This window comes from Zea mays, chromosome 2 (genome assembly GCF_902167145.1).
Source record: "Zea mays cultivar B73 chromosome 2, Zm-B73-REFERENCE-NAM-5.0, whole genome shotgun sequence".
In the NCBI taxonomy this organism is placed as follows: Eukaryota; Viridiplantae; Streptophyta; class Magnoliopsida; order Poales; family Poaceae; genus Zea; species Zea mays.
In genome coordinates, this window is record NC_050097.1 from 210,742,168 (window position 1) to 210,760,188 (window position 18,021).

Here is an 18,021-nt window from a genome sequence, read left to right on the forward strand (position 1 = left end):
CGTAATCTTCACCATCAAATGTTGGTGGTTTGCCTAATGGGACGGAAAGTAAAGGTGTATGTTTAGAAATGCGAGGGTAGCGTAGGGGAATCTTACTATACTTCTTACGCTCTTGGCGTTTAGAAGTGACGGACGCCGCGTCGGAGCCGGAGGTGGATGTCGATGAAGAATCGGTCTCGTAGTAGACCACCTTCCTCATCCTCTTTTTCTTGTCCCCACTCCGATGCGGCTTGTGGGAAGAGGATTTCTCCTTCTTCTCTTTGTGGTGTGAAGAAGATTTCTTCTCCTTCCCTTTGGAGGAGTCCTTCTTCTCCTTCCTCTTGATGCGGGACTCTTCCGATGAAGTGCTCCCGTGGCTTGTAGTGGGCTTTTCGCCGGTCTCCATCTCCTTCTTGGCGTGATATCCCGACATCACTTCGAGCGGTTAGGCTCTAATGAAGCACCGGGCTCTGATACCAATTGATAGTCGCCTAGAGGGGGGTGAATAGGGCGAAACTGAAATTTTCAAAAATAATCACAACTACAAGCCGGGTTAGCGTTAGAAATATAAACGAGAGGGTGCAAAACAAATCGCAAGCAAATAAGAGGTGTGACACGCGGATTTGTTTTACCGAGGTTCGGTTCTTGCAAACCTACTCCCCGTTGAGGTGGTCACAAAGACCGGGTCTCTTTCAACCCTTTCCCTCTCTCAAACCCTCTCTCAAACGGTCCCTCCGACCGAGTGAGCTTCTCTTCTCAAATCAAAACCGGGAGCAAAACTTCCCCGCAAGGGCCACCACACAATTGGTGCCTCTTGCCTTGATTACAATGAAGTTTTGATCACAAGAACAAGTGAGAAAGAAAAGAAGCAATCCAAGCGCAAGAGCTCAAAAGAACACGGCAAATCTCTTTCGCTAATCACTAAAGCCTTGTGTGGAATTGGAGAGGATTTGATCACTTGGGTGTGTCTAGAATTGAATGCCTAGCTCTTGTAAGTGGTTGAGAAGTGGAAAACTTGGATGACTTGAATGTGGGGTGGTTGGGGGTATTTATAGCCCCAACCACCAAACTAGCCGTTTGGTGGGGCTGTCTGTCGTATGGTGCACCGGACAGTCTGGTGCACACCGGACATGTCCGGTGCGCCAGCCACGTCACCAAAGTCGTTGGGTTCCGACCGTTGGAGCGCTGACTTCTGGGCCCGCCTGGATGTCTGGTGGCGCACCGGACATGTACTGTAGAGTGTCCGGTGCGCCAGTATGGGCGTGCCTGACGCCTGCGCGCTCTGGCGCGCATTAATTGCTGTTGCAGGCGACCGTTGGCGCGAAGTAGTCGTTGCCCCGCAGCTACACCGGACAGTCCGGTGTGCACCGGACATGTCCGGTGAATTATAGCGGAGCAGCCGTCATGAATTCCCGAGGCTGCCAAGTTCCGGAGCCGCGTCCTCTTGGAGCACCGGACAGTCCGGTGAATTATAGCGCGCCGGCTCTGAAAATTCCCGAGGCTGAGGAGTTCTGCGCGAAGTTCCCTGGTGCACCGGACACTGTCCGGTGCACCACCGGACAGTCCGGTGCGCCAGACCAGGGAGCCTTGCGGGATGCCTTTAGCTCTCTATTTTGAACCCAACTTTGGTCTTTTTAATTGGCTTGTTGTGAACCTTTGACACCTGTATAACTTATACACTAGAGCAAACTAGTTAGTCCAATTATTTGTGTTGGGCAATTCAACCACCAAAATTATTTAGGAACTAGGTGTAAGCCTAATTCTCTTTCAATTAGGTCGTTTCTGAGACCACATTGGCGCAATGGACTACATGGTATTTGAGGTTGCTGAATTGGATGGAGCAACAATGATTTGTCACACTAACAGTAAAATGAAAGGTTATTTGTTGGTTTTAAACGTTAGTAATTGCTGTGAAGTAGCATAATTTATATGGAGCACATTCAATTTTTATTTATGTCTGACTTTAGGAATCACTCCATATTTTGATCTATCTTTTTTATAAGTTTGAGTTCACGTGACTTATTTTAGAAACTTGAGCTCACAAACTTTCTCTTATTTGGTCGTTGTATGGTGGAATTATGTCATTTTATAATCTCTATTTGTTCAGTCAGTCGTTGTGAACTGTCTTCTAATCGCTCACTTCATTGGTCGTGTTGTACCAAGACATATTGCATGGAATAAATAATAATATCTGTTAGCCAAATCAAAAAATATTATACGAAGAGCGGAGACAATCAATAAAAAATTTTGGTGGATAGTTTACATAGGTATTGTTGTAAGTCGTCGCAACGCACAGATAAGGACAACCGACTAGTTTTTAATTAAATGACAAATAAACAAAGATTACAGGTCTAATCGGCTATTTTAAAAGTTTATGCACCGGCTCGACACATCGGAATAAGTTTAGGACCACCAACCCACTTTAGTCAATTGTATCATATAACTCGGATTATATAATTCATATAAAATAAGTTGAATTGTATAATTCTAAAAAACCGTATTAATAACATATATAATCTAGATTACGTAATCTATAAGCTGAAACAAACAGACACTCATGTTTATTTCGAATTATAATTTGTTTAGAGATTATAATCTAACGTAAATAATCCGTGGGTAAATAAAATCGGTTGCCCAAGCAGCGCTGACTAGGTCGGTTTCCCGTGATCCCGTCCACTCCACTAAGCAGCCAAGAAGCATACCCGTGTAGACACGGACGTGCACGTGCCCAAGCAGCAAGCAGCAAATTGTTGGCCGTTCTCATTTGCCGGGCCGGGCCTACGGGGCTAGCGTCTTCGTTAGGCCGTCCTCAATAGCAACCATCACCCATTGTCACGGGAGCATTTTCAGAGACTAGTTAAATACTCCTCCGTTTTTTTTAGTTGTCGCTAGATAGTTCAATTTTACACTATCTAACGACAACTAAAACGAAACGGAGGGAGTACTTGTTAAGCTAAATTTTAGCTGTTTAATAACAAAATACAAATAACTCTTCAACAGCCGGCTCTCTAAATTGATTCTCACTAGCCAAATTTAGTTAGCAACTCTCGCAACCCGAGCTACATATTAAAGAGTCTGTTGAAATAAGATGTTACATATAGAGTTTAATATTTATAGAGATATAAATAAAAAGTTAAATAGAGAGTTAAAAATAAAGAGTCTCTTAGAGATGCTACGAGACCTTTTATTTTTGAAACATATATCATATGCACAAGATCTCCGTGCATAAATACACAAATTAAATTTAGACCCTTCTTTCGATAGAAAAAATTCAAATCATACCGGATGTGAATCTATTCCTATATAGCCTCTCGCATTTGCTAGGTGCAAACCAATACAAGAAGTCATAACCGTTTAGAACTCTATATAACTTTTGCCCATATAGCTAGAGACATGTACGTGGTAGATGTGAGAGGCTGTAACGGAATAGATTTACATCCAGTTAAAAATTCCATGCACCCGGAATACAAAACCAAGTTTGGTGGTGATGGATGTGATGGGCTGCAAAGGGGTGGTTTTGTCTCCTGGATCTGTAAACTTTTTTCCTTTGATATCCAGCGATTTTATTTAAAAAACTTGGCTTCCTCCCTCTTGCGTTCAGCTGTATATACTTATACTTTTGAGGGAACGACACTGAGGCTTGTTGCCAGTGCCGGCGTGCCGCCTATAAATCTGCACGGCACCCTTTCGCTTGTCCAGCACAGCACCAGCAGCACTCACCTTGCTCTGCCCTCTGCGCCCCTTAGCTGCTGCAGGAGAGCATGGCGCTCGCTCGCCTCCTCGGGACAGCATTTCTGCTGCTCCTGTTTTCTCATGCAGGTAATCCGACACGTGATGGGATTATATAAGTACACGTCAGTTCACTTTTGTGCATGTACACGTCTGTTTTCTCGTCAGTTCACCCACGCACACGTCATGCGAAAATATATGCTGATGCTGTGTCCACTACTCACTCACTTAACGGTACGCTGTGTATATATATAATTTCATCAGAGGCCGCTGGCGAGGTAGGCGTGAACTATGGGACGGTGGCGAACGACCTGCCGAACCCGGCGTCGGTGGTGCAGCTGCTGAAGCAGAACGGCATCACCATGGTGAAGATATACGACGCCAACGCAAACGCGCTGACGTCGCTGGCGAACACGGGCATCAAGGCGATGGTGATGATGCCCAACGCGAACCTGGCCCGCGCGGCCTCGGACCCAACCTACGCGGCGCAGTGGGTGCAGGACAACGTGATGCCCTACTACCCGGCCACGCAGATCAACGCCGTCGCCGTGGGGAACGAGGTGTTCGACGACCCCAGCGTCGACAAGATGGACCTCGTCCCGGCCATGACCAACGTGCAGGCGGGGCTGGCGGGGCTGGGCGTCGCCGGCGACATCAAGGTGTCCTCGCCGATCAAGTTCGACGCGCTCCAGGTGTCGTGGCCGCCGTCCTCGGGCAGGTTCCGCGACGACATCGCGCAGCCGGTGATGAAGCCCATGCTGGACCTCCTGCAGAGGACCGGCTCCTACCTCACCATCAACGCGTACCCGTTCTTCTCCTACTACAGCGATCCTCGCAGCATCTCCCTTGACTACGCCCTGGGGAACTCCAACCCTGGCGTCTCCGACGACAAAGCCAACCTCAGGTACGACAACCTCCTGGACGCCCAGGTCGACGCCACGCACTACGCGATGGAGGCTCTGGGGGTGAGCACCGTGGACGCGTATGTTGGGGAGAGCGGGTGGCCGACCAAAGGAGTTGTTGGAGGGAAGATACCGCCGGCCGCAAGGCGATTGTTGGGCGCCGCCGAAGGCTCGGCGAGGCGGCTTCTGGACACGGGTGACGACGCCGGCTCGCCGGCCTCCATTCCCAACGCTCGAGCATACAACAACAACCTCATCAACCGCATGCTGTCCGGCCGGACGGGCACCCCGCACCGCCCTAATGCCAACATGGACGTGTACATCTTCGCCCTCTTCAACGAGAACGACAAGGGCAGCAACGGTGCGGACGACGTCGAGCAGAACTTCGGCCTCTTCTACCCGAACGAGACGAAGGTGTACGAGTTCAGCTTTCAGGGCGGCGGCGGCCCGCCAGGCCCGTCCAGTGACAGCTGGTGCGTGGGGAACGCGGCGGCCGGGGGCAAGGCGCTGCAGGACGCGCTGGACTACGCGTGCGGCCACGGCGCCGACTGCAGCGCCATCCAGCCCACCGGGTCGTGCTACGAACCCAACACCGTCCTCGCGCACGCCTCCTACGCGTTCAACAGCTACTACAAGAAAAACAACCGGGCCGCCGGGACGTGCGACTTCAACGGCGCCGCCTCCGTCGTCTACCAGGCACCTGCAGGTCAGTGCTCCTGCTAGCACCGCGCGCATGCATGCAATAAACTGCTGCTCGACCCCCAACCCAACCACGATAAAAATTCCCTGCTGCCGTCGCAGACACCTGCAGCAGCGCACAGCCCACCTGGTGCGTGGCCAAGCCGGGGGTCGGCGACGCGCAGCTGCAGCCGGCCCTGGACTACGCGTGCGGCCACGGCGCGGACTGCAGCGCCATCCAGTCCGGCGGCGGGTGCTTCCAGCCGAACACCGTCGCCGCGCACGCGTCATACGCGTTCAATGACTACTACCAGCGCAACGGCCGGGCCGACGGGACGTGCGACTTCTCCGGCGCCGCCGCCGTCGTCAACCAGGATCCCGGTAAGTCAACAAGCAAGGTCGCTCGCGATTCGTTCTTCTGGGCTTTCTGGTCTACTTTGGTCGGCAGCAGCACGCACCGCACGCAGCAGAGACGCGAGCGACGATCCATCCCATTCTCTCATCCTCATCCCTGTACGTGTTCGCACCATTGATTGACTGTCACCGAGCTGTGTACGTACGTAGGCCTCTGCGCCGCGACGGCGAGCTGGTGCGTGGCGAAACAAGGGGTCGGGGACGACCAGCTGAAGCAGGCGCTGGACTACGCCTGCGGCCACGGCGCGGACTGCAGCGCCATCCAGCAAGGAGGGGCGTGCTTCCAGCCGGACAACATGCCGTCCCACGCCTCCTACGCGTTCAACAGCTACTACCAGCGCAACGGCCGGGCTAGCGTGGCGTGCGACTTCTCCGGCGCCGGCGTCGTTGTTTACCAGCAACCCAGTCAGTTCGACGACGGTGATTTGCGTTAGATATTTATAGTTTGAAAAGGATGAAGTATTTTATTGTTCTGTTGTTTGTTTGTTTTGCAGCGGTCGGAAACTGTGTGCTGCCATCGAACGGCTGATCAACCGGACAAACAAAGCTACAACAGTGACGTCTTGAGGCGATGGATGATGCATGCTACGTGCTAACATCTCGATCACGATCAGTATACAGGATATCTTATTGGGGTGGGCATAAAATGTACAGCATTCTGTACGGCAAAACTCTAATAAAATCCGGCACCTGCAAAGAAAAAAAACCGCGGGTGCTTCTTACTTCCTCTCAACCTGTGCAATAGCCAATAGTACAATACGACATGTTTCCATTAATCGGACTGGTATTTAGGCCCATGGGCCCTAGCCTCGTATGTTTCCAGTTCCTTGTCTCGTTCTTCTCGCACACATGTAGACACTAGAACGACGTAAAAAAAAGTTTGAGTATGAATTTAGGGATAAAAAATAAGCACACATGTAGACACTAGAACGACGTAAAAAAAAGTTTGAGTATGAATATAGGGATAAATAAGCTGCTAAAGATAGTTTTACTAGAGCTGAGCACCTATCATGAAGTCAGTGCTGAGCCTATTAGAGAATAGTACATTGGATAATAGCAGTCAAAAGATCTAGTTCGCAACACATGTTCAGCTTCTTGTAAAATTACCAGACCAAACGAACATGACGAATCACAGCAGTAATGTTAAAAATTTCCTACGGACTAAACCGCTACTGATCACAACTATTTTGCCGAGTGTATGAAGCACTCGGTAACGTCTATAAAGCACTTGACGAAGTCTTTGCTGAGTGTGACACTTGACAAAAAAGTCTCGGTGAAATGTACATCGATAACGGTTTTTTTGTCAAATTTTTTTGTCGGTCAATCGGTAAAAAAAATCACCGTCACGGCGGAGACTTTGTTGAGTGCCGCCGTGACATTCGACAAAGTATCCATCTTTGTCGAGTGTCTTCTGTACCAGTATTCGGTAAAGAAGTCTCTCGTGGATCTCTTTACCAGTTCCTTTGCCGGGTGTTTAGGAGGCACTCGGCAAAGTCTCTGTCGCCGTCACATGGTGTCGTGGCCGGTGACTTTTTTATAGGCAAGAGAGATAAAGCTCATGATACACGATTTTATAGGTAAGAGTGCAAGACTGATATAATATTTTTTTAAAGACTGTATAATAAAATTCTATATTGAAAATAGTCTTTGGATAAAAAAAAACGGCCTTGATTGCGCCCCTCGCTCGTTGTAGGGACTCTTCTAGGTCTTACCTCTTACGGCAACAAGTTTACAAGGTATAGCGTCAATCCACACCGTTGGTGGCGCTACCATCGCACCCAACACAAAAGAAAAAGAATGCCCGGCCGGGGGACCCAACGTTATTGTAACCACAAAAACAAAATGCGAAAAATGTACGGGAAGCGCGGGGAAGACCTCTCATGAGAAAGCAGAGGCACACACGCACACTGCACATGCGGCTCACACGAACCACACCCTTGCGAAATGCGAAGGTCGGAGTCACCAACATATCGCCGGCCTCTCGTCTCTTCCCCGATAGCATATCGATCGCCGAAACGGAACAAATTTGTGTGACAGAGAGTGGGTGAGTGAGTAAGTGTGTGTGTGTGTGTGTGTGTGTGTGAGAGAGAGAGAGAGAGAGAGAGAGAGAGAGAGAGAGAGAGAGAGAGAGAGAGAGAGAGAGAGAGAGAGAGAGAGAGAGTAATAGAGTATCAGTTCCAAACTCGCCAAAGTCACAAGGCATCCATTTCGAACTACGCTGAATTTGGCAGTTGAACATTTCAAGGACGAGACACAATTTCTCAGTACACCATGCTAACGGCCTCGCCGTCGTCTCAGGTGAAGCCGCAACAATGGGGTACATGCGGGGTCAGCGTGGCATCGACGCCGGCGCTTCTTCCGCCACCGGCCGCCGGACGGCTTGTCGCCGTCGATACCAGGAGGAGGACGAGGACGGTTGCCTCCGCCGCGCTTGGTCCTGTGGCCACCGAGCCCGCAGAAAGGTCTCCCGTGCCACAGGTACGTGTGCGTTCGAGCGTTAATTATACCGCAGTGTTTAATGCCTTCGAACGTTCACGGATCGCATTATTCTTGTCGGCAGCCCCCGCCACTGTCCAGCGACGAGGAGACGGTGCTCCGGCTCGGCAACTACGTCCCGGTCTTCGTCATGCTCCCAGTAAGCTAAAGCTAAACGTTCCACCAGAGACACGCCTGCAAAAAATCGATCAAGTTGCATCACTGTCCAATGTCCATGATGAACACGACGTGGCAGCTTGAAGTGGTGACCACCGAGAACGACCTGGAGGACGCGGGGAAGCTGCGGGAGCAGCTGCGGCGGCTGCGGGGGGCCGGCGTCGACGGCGTGATGGTGGACGTGTGGTGGGGCGCCGTGGAGGGCGCCGGGCCGGCGCTGTACGAGTGGCGCGCGTACCGGGACCTGTTCCGGGTCGTGCAGGGCGAGGGGCTCAAGCTGCAGGCCATCATGTCGTTCCACGCGTGCGGCGGCAACGTCGGCGACGACGCCGTCAGCATCCCGCTCCCGCGGTGGGTGCGGGAGGTCGGCGAGGCCGACCCCGACGTGTTCTACACGAGCTCCAGCGGGGCGCGGAACCAGGAGTGCCTCTCCATTGGCGTCGACGACGAGCCGCTGTTCCATGGCAGGACTGCCATCCAGGTGGGGCCACTCACGGTGCAGCTGTGGAAGCAGCTTCATGTCGCTGACGCTTACGCTGGCTAACCAATCAGATCGTGCATTGTTCGTGGCGCTGCTAGTTGTATGCCGATTTCATGAAGAGCTTCAGGGAGAACATGGCGGACTTCCTGGACTCCGGCCTGATCGTGGACATCGAAGTCGGGCTTGGCCCTGCGGGGGAGCTGAGGTACCCGTCGTATCCGGAGACGCAGGGGTGGGTGTTCCCCGGCATCGGACAGTTCCAGGTAAACTTACTCGTCGTTCAATCCCTCTGACCGTCTGCCGTAGCTGCACCGGTGGCTCAGAACTGTACTAGCAGTCTAGCAATACACTACTGCGCCTGCGCGCAGTGTTACGACAAGTACCTGGAGGCGGATTTCAAGGCGGCGGCGGCGGAGGCCGGGCACCCAGACTGGGAGCTACCAGACGACGCCGGGGAGATCAACGACACGCCGGAGGACACTGGGTTCTTCGCGGCGGAGCGAGGGACCTACCTCACCGAGCAGGGGAGGTTCTTCCTGACATGGTACTCCCGCAAGCTGATCCAGCACGGAGACAGGGTCTTGGACGAAGCCAACAAGGCCTTCCTGGGGTGCAAGGTCAAGCTCGCCGCAAAAGTGCGTGCCGGCCGCTCGCAGTGTTGTCTTGTGTCCGCTGAATTGCCTCGGGGAATTAATAAAGCGAACGGCTCGTTCTGGCGGTGCAGGTGTCCGGGATACACTGGTGGTACAGGCACCCGAGCCACGCCGCGGAGCTGACCTCGGGGTACTACAACCTCGGCGGCCGGGACGGGTACGCGCCGATCGCGCGCATGCTGGCGCGGCACGACGGCGCCGTCCTCAACTTCACCTGCGCGGAGATGCGGAACTCGGAGCAGGCCGAGGAGGCCCTGAGCGCCCCGGAGCAGCTCGTCCAGCAGGTGCTGAGCGCCGGGTGGAGGGAGGGGGTCGAGGTGGCGTGCGAGAACGCGCTGAGCCGGTACGACCGCCGCGGGTACAACCAGATGCTGCTCAACGCGCGGCCCAACGGCGTGGGTCTCTCCGGCGCCGGCGCCGGCGCCGCGCGGCGCAGGGTCGCGGCGGTGACGTTCCTCCGGCTCTCGGACGAGCTCCTGGCGAGCAACAACTTCCGGATCTTCCGGACCTTCGTCCGGAAAATGCACGCCGACCTGGTAAGCCTCTCGGGCTTGGCGTGTCTCGTTTTGGCCCATTTGAATACACAGGCTGGGCTTCTATGATGTGGGCTGCACCGGATATAACCATCTGTCTTTTTTTTTTCTCTCTCTCTCCTGCTTCATTCATGAAGGATTACTGCCCTGATGCGGACCGGTACGGTCGGCCCCTCAAGCCCCTAGAGCGGTCCGCGCCAGAGATGCCCATGGAGCGGCTGCTGGAAGCCACCGCGCCGGCGCCGGCGTTCCCGTTTGATCCGGAGACCGACATGAGCGTCGGCGGCGGGCTCGCAGAGGCTGTCGACTGGGTGCTCGACAAGATCGCGTGGCTATTTGGATAGGATCAGAATCAGATCACACTCAGGCGATCAGCATTTCCGTTGGACACGAACCATTGATCCGCAACAGGAATGGCATGGCCAGTGATACATGCAGTTGCGCTAGCAGCACCATGTCATGACACCGACATTGTACCTGTACACGCTTCTGCTTCGTCCTCCTTTTAGCGGAAGGCTATTTATGATATACTGATGAAATTTACAGCATCTTGGGTAAGATGTTTTAGATGTTGTTTGAATTTTCACGTATTCATGTTAATGTACGTGTATTAGGGGTGGTTTCGTGTAGAGTTTAGTTTAAATTTCACGTAAATTTGGCTACCATATAGATTGAGGTGGATACATGTCCTGAGCCAGGCTTACCGAAGAAATCGATGGTCTGTCCTACGAATTTTTTTCCCAGAAGCTTTATGTAAAAGGAATTAGTTAAATATATTTAAGAGTTGTGTCGTCATTTTAGTGTTGCGGGCATTACCGACACCCATTTGCACTAACATAACCCACACATGCATCAACATGCACAAATTTCGCCGGCTCGCTACCGTCACTCGCATGCACAATCGGGCGGGTGGGCGGTCGCCGCCGGTTGCCTACGAAGTCCTACCTCCGGTGCTCACTAATCACTATCGACCATGTAAGGCCCGCCTACAAAATGCAGTAGTTGTTTAAACTTTAGTTGTGTTTTGTTTTTAGGGACTAATTTGTAGTCTCTTTATTTTTATTCTATTTGAGACTAGCAATTTAGGGACTAAAAGGTAAAAATTACTCACTAGAATCCAAACACCCCCTTTCTTACCTGAAGCTTACAGTTTAAAATAACTAATTAGTTTGCCGCCGGTTATAGGAGGAGTTGTTTGGTTTAAAAAGCTCGAGGCCCCAACCCGAGCCCCATCAAAATCCAACACACTCGATGTTGCCCGGCTCAGACAACCTTTTGCAGCAGCTCTCACTCAAACGACCATATATAACTGTAATGCATATAAAGAAGACACGGACTTAAAGGTGATGGATCCTATGCTTGGACTTTGGCGGGACCAAGGTTATATATGCCACAGTTGGCAGTTGCTTGATCCTCAGCTTTAATATAGAGATATACACTAGTTTTCTCAAATATGGCGTTTAGTTCCATTTTGAACTATATATTTTTTTCCTAAATTTTGTACTTGTGTATATAAAAACAAGTGAGTACTCTCTCCTTCTCCAGCTCAAAAAAAATATTCATCTTGCATATCCAACGCACGCAGAGAGTGCGCTCTCTGGCACGTGTCAGCGCCCCATTGGCAGTGGCGCAATCCTGAATGGAGGCCGCGGCCCGCGAGCGATTCACGCGGCCACATGGCGCTCACACACTGGCCATCAACTTATCCAGTCAGATAAGGTGGGCTGGCGCCTGGAACTGCGATGCGAGCGACATATATTTTTTTGCCACGCTGCCACTCGGGCACGAGCACGAGACTGCTCGGCCGACGAAATAATAAAGCGCGCGCGCGCACGCGGAGAGGCTCGGAGAGCTGAGTGAGATGGCACAAGCCATGGCGTCCATGACCGGCCTCTCGCAGGGCGTTCTGCCCAGCAGGCGCGCCGCCAACAGGGCCAGGACGGCCGCCGTCGTCAGGGCGTCCGCCGAGGCGCAGGCGCAGGCGCAGGCGGGCCGCCGCGCCGTGCTCGGGCTGGTGGCCACTGGCATCGTCGGCGGCGCCTTGTCGCAGGCGGTGCACGCCGAGACCGTCAAGACCATCAAGATCGGAGCCCCGCCGCCGCCCTCCGGTGGACTCCGTGAGTGCCTGCCCGCCCGCGCCTCACATAGCTTTTTTTTTTTCTTTGGAACTACAGTATTCATCTGATGCGCCTACTTTTAATTTGCTATGGCACAGCCGGGACTCTGAACTCTGACCAGGCGAGGGACTTCGACCTCCCCTTGAAGGAGCGGTTCTACCTGCAGCCGCTGCCGCCGGCGGAGGCGGTGGCGAGGGTGAAGACGTCGGCGCAGGACATCATCAACCTCAAGCCACTCATCGACAAGAAGGCGTGGCCGTACGTCCAGAACGACCTCCGCCTCCGGGCCTCCTACCTGCGCTACGACCTCAAGACCGTCATCGCTTCCAAGCCCAAGGAGGAGAAGCAGAGCCTCAAGGAGCTCACCGGCAAGCTCTTCAGCACCATCGACGATGTAAGTGGACCCGAGCTCACTGCGGAATCTCCTTTCGGCATGGAAATAACACGTGAGCTTATCTTCTCGTTTTTGGCAGCTTGACCATGCCGCAAAGATCAAGAGCACCCCGGAGGCCGAGAAATACTTCGCAGCAACCAAAGATGCGCTCGGCGACGTCCTCGCCAAGCTAGCCTAGATGGAAGCTAATAGATGGGTTAACGATGGCCACGTAATTTCGGACTTGTGTTTGTTCATATGGAGCCGGCAAATGTACCGTTTCCTGTTCATATTATATCCCAAGTTCTTGACAAGTACCTTTGCGGGCGGATGGAACATCAGAAACATTTTCCAGCAGCCTTAACAAGTGATCCACGTAATATATCGGAAGGCGTCAAATTGGAAGTTCCGCGCCTGAGATGAACATTGGCCATGAGATGAGTTGAAGCATAATAGAAATCGTGTCACAGTTATCCGCAAAAACAAAATAACAACTGTACCCAGATCACTCGGCCCTACAAATTCAGTTAAGCAACATAGGAGTGGAACAAAAATGAGCTAGAATGTCAGACCTCTAGCTAATTTAGCATTATTATTTCGACAACTCAGTTAAGCTGCAGAAAATGATAGATTCTAAAAGACAAACTACCCCCACAATTCAGGCTTTTGAGATCTCAATAATTGTACGAAGTTTCCAACACATAAAAGCTGCTTTACAACGGCAAGACATTGATATACAAGATATGCTGGCTTAACATACACTGCTGCTCCCGAAAAGGGGGTACAGTTAGTGCGCAAGTAGCAAGCCTTCCATTATTTGCCCAGGTGCATCCAATGATTTGCCGCCTCCTTTGATCTGCAATAAAAGCAAGCATTGTCGTTTGGTCACATAGGTTTAGGCTCAGGCCTTAGCAGATCAAAGGAGGGATCCAATGGTTTGAGCTACTAAGTGATAATAATTTCAGAGAAAAGTCCAGAACCATATTTACCATTCAATACAGGCACATAGGTTTAGGCTCAGACTTTAGCGGCAAATACTTGCTTTGTATCTATGACTTCACTCGTTTGGTCATCACCAACACTACTTGCTTCTAGCTGGCTTTGCTTTGCCAAAGCTCGTCTTCCTTCCCTGCGAAAGTCCCTCTTCGCAGCTCGAACCTCGTCTAAGCCCTTTTTAATCTTAGCCTCAACCTCGGGAGGGAAGAAGCCTACTTCTATTTCAGCCAAATCTGAATACATCTTTTCGATATTTGCTTTCCACACTATCCCCATCTCGGTATCCATTTTATTGTAAGGTGTCTTCAGGAGGTATTCATCTATCCCACCAGCTTTGTCAATACATCGAAGTGCGTGTGTGGTAACCTTGACTCTAATGTGCTGATCATGAACATAGCTGAAAAGACGCTTCTCCTGAACATTTGGTTTCCATGATCGCCTTGATCTAAATAAGCAAAAGATAACCCAATAAAATGAAAACAATACCATAGCTTTTGATTGGCATGTTACAAATAAATATTTCCATCGCTGCCAAGAAATTCTTAGCGAATATTATTGTCGTGGAATTTTAACTAAAAGGGAATCATTATAATGTCATACTGCAGAAGTTCATAGCACACCGAAGATTTAAGAATCTGCCATTTTAAACAGATAAGGCAACACCACAGGTCTTAGCACTATCTCTATTAAGAAATAGTAGTGTAAAGGCAGAGTAACCCCCAGATATATCTAGTGTAGAATGGGTCCACAAACCCAAATCTATGTGCTTCGAGACATATTCAACCAGCTGAGTAATGGGACATATTCATCCAGCTGAGTACAGATACTGATTTAACATATCCTATCGAGATACATTCCTCCCAAAAACTATTGAAATGTAATTGGAGAAAAAAGTCAACAGATACAAACGGGACATGTTATTTATTTATAAGTAATGAGAAGTAGATGAACAATAATGTTGCACCAGTCCACCAGATGTGTTAAGATTGACGGTAAGATCATGAGATAATGAGTGCAAAGGCTATGGGGTTATTATTCTCGAGATGGCTGATGGCTTTAACTTAATTGGAGGAATCTATGAAATAATCGACTTATGTGGGTGTGGCGTTAAGGGTATGTTTTGTTCCTGGGCAATCCCCTTGCCACGCCTCTCTAAGCAAGGATCACTGTAGGGTAACGAGCGCGAGAGTCACTTTGCCTGACAATCTCACCCAGATGGGTGAGGAAATCCTTGCCAGTGCAGAAGAGCCCAATTTGCTCTCCTGCACGAGTGCCACACTTCATATGCTCCAGCATGATCTCGCAGCGGTGAAGCTCAGCCATCTCTCGAAATACCGAAGCAACAAAATTGAACTGTTACACAAGAGAAGCAAAAAAAAAGTGAAGCCATGTAACCCAGATTGAAACACACAAAAATGAACTGTTACACAAAAAGGAGCAAAAAGCGAAGCCATGTAGCCCAGATTGAAATGCAAAACAATGATCAGGTAAACAAATCGTAGAGACTGGAGAAGGTCTCTGCCCTGCTACCATTATGTGTGTCAGAATCAGTCTTTGGAGGGATGCATGAGAATCAGTGAAGAAGCACATGGGAAAGTTGAGGCCACGCAGATAGTGGAGGCATGCTGCTGGCCATGCTTGTCATCATTCCCATGCTCACATACCCATGGTCCGTTTTGGTGCTCCATTTAATTTGGGATTTAATTTGGTGGGAGGTTGAAGCAAAGGGAAAGAGATGTGAAAAGGGTTAGGAACCAAACATGAGAACGTTACTTGCCATGCCTTGCTCAGCTAGGTTGGGAAAAGCTTGCCAACAACCTGCCTAAGCTACACTAGCAAAAGATCCAAACACGCCCTAAATGGCAGGAAAAACATGCTGGCATGGTGGCACCTCATTCGCCATTCCAATAGTTTGCACTGATAGAAGGGAGTACAAAGTAGGCCCATTTTCTCTTGTGAGACAAGCTTGGAAATTGTAGCTCGCTATGCATTGGGCAGACCAGAAATTATGTTGGTTTGGACATTACAATCATCAAGAATATATATATCAATGACAAGTGTTCCCAAAAGTGCCTGAATCACTTTCAAATCTTCCATTGCACCAGGAAGTAATAAGGAAATTGGTTTGGGCAGACAAGTAAAACTTCCAAAAAATGGTAGGTCAGATGGGAGGGGGAAACTGGACAATGCATCCTTCTCTAGTGGTCACCCTTGATCATGCACAATTCCCTCTCTAGTTCTATGACATTTGTGCATATTACTTCAGAGACCAATTCTTTCGGATATTCCAGGTCGATGCATCATAAGTTTCACAAGCTGAAGCCGGAGCCTTCACCATCCAACCCACTAACTCCAAACACAAATCACAACATCTGAATCCTTCGCATAGATCAGGACAAGGAGAATGGATTACGGAGGTCAAGACGAGAGATAGCTCACTTGTTGCCGCCGTCCTCGGAGACCTTGTTCCCGAACCGGATGTGTCGCCCCGCGAAGATGCCGCGCTTGGCCCGCCCCATGACGACGTTGCTGTCCGGCAGTATGTCCTTCACCGACTTCATCAGCTCAGCCGGCAGCTTCCCCTCGCCACCCAAGCGCCGCACCACCTTCTTGTACATCTCCCGCGCGCGGAACGACATCTTCCCTCTCCTCTAGTCCTCAGCTCACCCTCTTGCTACGTCGGCGGCGCCGGCGGGCGGTTGCCTCGCGAGGTTTTGGTGCCTAGAGCGGCAGGGCGCTTGATTGCTAGACCAGGGACGGAGAGAAGATTCCACCCGGCTGGCCGCTACCGCTAGAGCTGCAGTATTGGGCTTTGGGCCGTTTGTATCAGTGCTGGCTGGGCCACGGGTGCAGGAAAATCAGTGAATGAGCCTGATAGGTTCCCGGATACTGGACGTCGTAAAGGAAAATTGGTGATAGGTTCCCAGCTGTCTAAATTTTAATCCGGTCATACTTAGATCCTGTTATATAATCTAGGTTAGATAAGTTAAAGACAAACAAACAATATAAATTATTAGATGGACTATATAATCTAGATATCTCTATCTCTATCTCTACTAATACTTAAGACAATAGTGTAGACTAGGCACAACCATGCCCCCGCCTCCATCCTAACCATCCGATTGCCGGATCAACCCCGCCTCCATCCCAACCGTCCGATTGCCTCGCTCTCGCTCCCGCTCCCGCATCCGCAGCCGCCCTCGCCCAACAGCCATGCGCTCCCGCTCCCGCTGCCATGCGCGCAGCCGCCCCCGACCATGCGGGATCCTCACCGCCGCGGGACGGGTCCCAGCGGAGGCGGAAATGGGTCCCCACGGGGAAGTCGTGCGCGTGGGCGAGCTTGGAGGTCGACACGAACGATAGGCGCAGGGCCGCATCGTCGTCATCGCGGATGGCGGCCGTCGGTACGGCGCGCGGGAAGGGGTTGTTGAGGCGCGCGTGATGCTTCTTGGCAGTCTTGGGCGACGCCATGGCGACGACGGTGATGGCGCGCACGGGCGAATGGGACAGACGGAGAGGTCGTGCAGTGCTCTCTGCTCGGTCCGAGGCCATCATTGGCTGAAATAGATTCTGGAATGACGGGGTGGGGTCAAATGGTGGGGCGGAGCGGTGGGCCCGGAGAGCGTGCGCTCGTTTTTGACTGACGTAGAGACGGGTGTACATAGGAGTAGTATTATGTTCGTAATTGCTAGAATTACCGATAAGAAGAAAGGTTTATGGCATGCCTAACAAGGCAACAAGTAGAATTTTGCGATATACCACTACCAAATCGCACCATATCGTATCATATTTCTAAGAAGTTTCTGCACTCCGAACTCATTGATGAACTTACCTGTTAAAATAGTTTTTGGTTGAATATTTAAATCGCAAGTTAAAGATTTATTTGAGTGATGCTTATGGTGGTTTGTTAAGACAGACGGACAATGTCTTTTTTTTGTTTCTAGCAAATTCAATAATATTGCGCTCACAACGGGTTTTATGATATTGTCATGTCACATATAGCTAATTAAAAGTATAATCATACAATAACATAACATGTATATTTAATATTTGACTCATCTTTTTCTTTTATAATCTGTCTTAGAGTCCTTGAGCAGCCCACTTCTATTCTCTCTATTTTTTTCACATCACCACAAATCTGATGCGGCATATCGTGTAGTCCACCTACATCATCTTATTATACTTGCTCTTATACTATCTCCAGTAGATTCTATAAAACATAGTCCAATGTAATTCGTTAGGGTGAGTGGAGTACGTTACTTTCATATTCAAACATACATTCCAGTTATATAATAAAAATTTGATGTTTAGTTCTCTTATATGTCTTATGTGTAGGATGCAAAGATTCTTCGGAGGAACTTTATTATTGAACTGTTAAGTTACGAGGACAATTCATGCAGATATGCCATCCCGGCAAATATACAACAGATAGTTAACAATATTGTTAAAAAAGATTAGATTAGTGTACAAGGTGTCAACATATTTACTTATGATTAAGCATTATATATTTACTC

At 50.3% G+C, this 18,021-nt stretch overlaps 4 protein-coding genes across 4 annotated transcripts; 3 read left to right on the top strand and 1 right to left on the bottom strand.

Annotated features, from left to right (window-relative positions):
* Positions 1–3,675: 3,675 nt before the first annotated feature.
* Positions 3,676–6,429, top strand: LOC103647733 (glucan endo-1,3-beta-glucosidase 7). Its single transcript, XM_008672248.3, has 5 exons — positions 3,676–3,798; positions 3,973–5,316; positions 5,412–5,669; positions 5,853–6,107; positions 6,197–6,429. Exons 1-5 carry the CDS (start codon positions 3,741–3,743, stop codon positions 6,229–6,231), a joined length of 1,950 nt encoding a protein of 649 aa, XP_008670470.1. The 5' UTR covers positions 3,676–3,740; the 3' UTR covers positions 6,232–6,429.
* Positions 6,430–7,928: 1,499 nt separating this feature from the next.
* LOC100382206 (beta-amylase) lies at positions 7,929–10,815 on the top strand. Its single transcript, NM_001174965.1, has 7 exons — positions 7,929–8,180; positions 8,263–8,337; positions 8,434–8,835; positions 8,934–9,098; positions 9,204–9,470; positions 9,560–10,024; positions 10,159–10,815. The coding sequence occupies exons 1-7, from the start codon at positions 7,974–7,976 to the stop codon at positions 10,363–10,365; spliced, it is 1,788 nt and encodes a 595-aa protein (NP_001168436.1). The 5' UTR covers positions 7,929–7,973; the 3' UTR covers positions 10,366–10,815.
* A 1,003-nt stretch (positions 10,816–11,818) lies between these two features.
* On the top strand, positions 11,819–12,825 carry LOC103647735 (oxygen-evolving enhancer protein 3-1, chloroplastic-like). Its single transcript, NM_001397552.1, has 3 exons — positions 11,819–12,138; positions 12,237–12,532; positions 12,612–12,825. The coding sequence occupies exons 1-3, from the start codon at positions 11,883–11,885 to the stop codon at positions 12,708–12,710; spliced, it is 651 nt and encodes a 216-aa protein (NP_001384481.1). The 5' UTR covers positions 11,819–11,882; the 3' UTR covers positions 12,711–12,825.
* A 231-nt stretch (positions 12,826–13,056) lies between these two features.
* On the bottom strand, positions 13,057–16,246 carry LOC100382712 (50S ribosomal protein L28, chloroplastic). The gene is made up of 3 exons (NM_001175435.1): positions 15,947–16,246; positions 13,501–13,952; positions 13,057–13,367 (listed from the first exon to the last, which is right to left on the bottom strand). Exons 1-2 carry the CDS (start codon positions 16,144–16,146, stop codon positions 13,529–13,531), a joined length of 624 nt encoding a protein of 207 aa, NP_001168906.1. The 5' UTR covers positions 16,147–16,246; the 3' UTR covers positions 13,057–13,367; positions 13,501–13,528.
* Positions 16,247–18,021: the final 1,775 nt, after the last annotated feature.

Coding starts and splice junctions, on each gene's coding strand:
- LOC103647733 (XM_008672248.3), top strand. CDS start 3,741: ATGGCGCTCGCTCGCCTCCTCGGGACAGCATTTCTGCTGCTCCTGTTT. Junction 5,317..5,411: donor CGTCTACCAGGCACCTGCAG/GTCAGTGCTCCT, acceptor CTGCCGTCGCAG/ACACCTGCAGCAGCGCACAG. Junction 5,670..5,852: donor CGTCGTCAACCAGGATCCCG/GTAAGTCAACAA, acceptor GTACGTACGTAG/GCCTCTGCGCCGCGACGGCG.
- LOC100382206 (NM_001174965.1), top strand. CDS start 7,974: ATGCTAACGGCCTCGCCGTCGTCTCAGGTGAAGCCGCAACAATGGGGT. Junction 8,181..8,262: donor AAAGGTCTCCCGTGCCACAG/GTACGTGTGCGT, acceptor TCTTGTCGGCAG/CCCCCGCCACTGTCCAGCGA. Junction 9,099..9,203: donor CCGGCATCGGACAGTTCCAG/GTAAACTTACTC, acceptor GCCTGCGCGCAG/TGTTACGACAAGTACCTGGA.
- LOC103647735 (NM_001397552.1), top strand. CDS start 11,883: ATGGCACAAGCCATGGCGTCCATGACCGGCCTCTCGCAGGGCGTTCTG. Junction 12,139..12,236: donor GCCGCCCTCCGGTGGACTCC/GTGAGTGCCTGC, acceptor GCTATGGCACAG/CCGGGACTCTGAACTCTGAC. Junction 12,533..12,611: donor TCTTCAGCACCATCGACGAT/GTAAGTGGACCC, acceptor CGTTTTTGGCAG/CTTGACCATGCCGCAAAGAT.
- LOC100382712 (NM_001175435.1), bottom strand. CDS start 16,146: ATGTCGTTCCGCGCGCGGGAGATGTACAAGAAGGTGGTGCGGCGCTTG. Junction 13,953..15,946: donor TCCGAGGACGGCGGCAACAA/GTGAGCTATCTC, acceptor TTGCTTATTTAG/ATCAAGGCGATCATGGAAAC.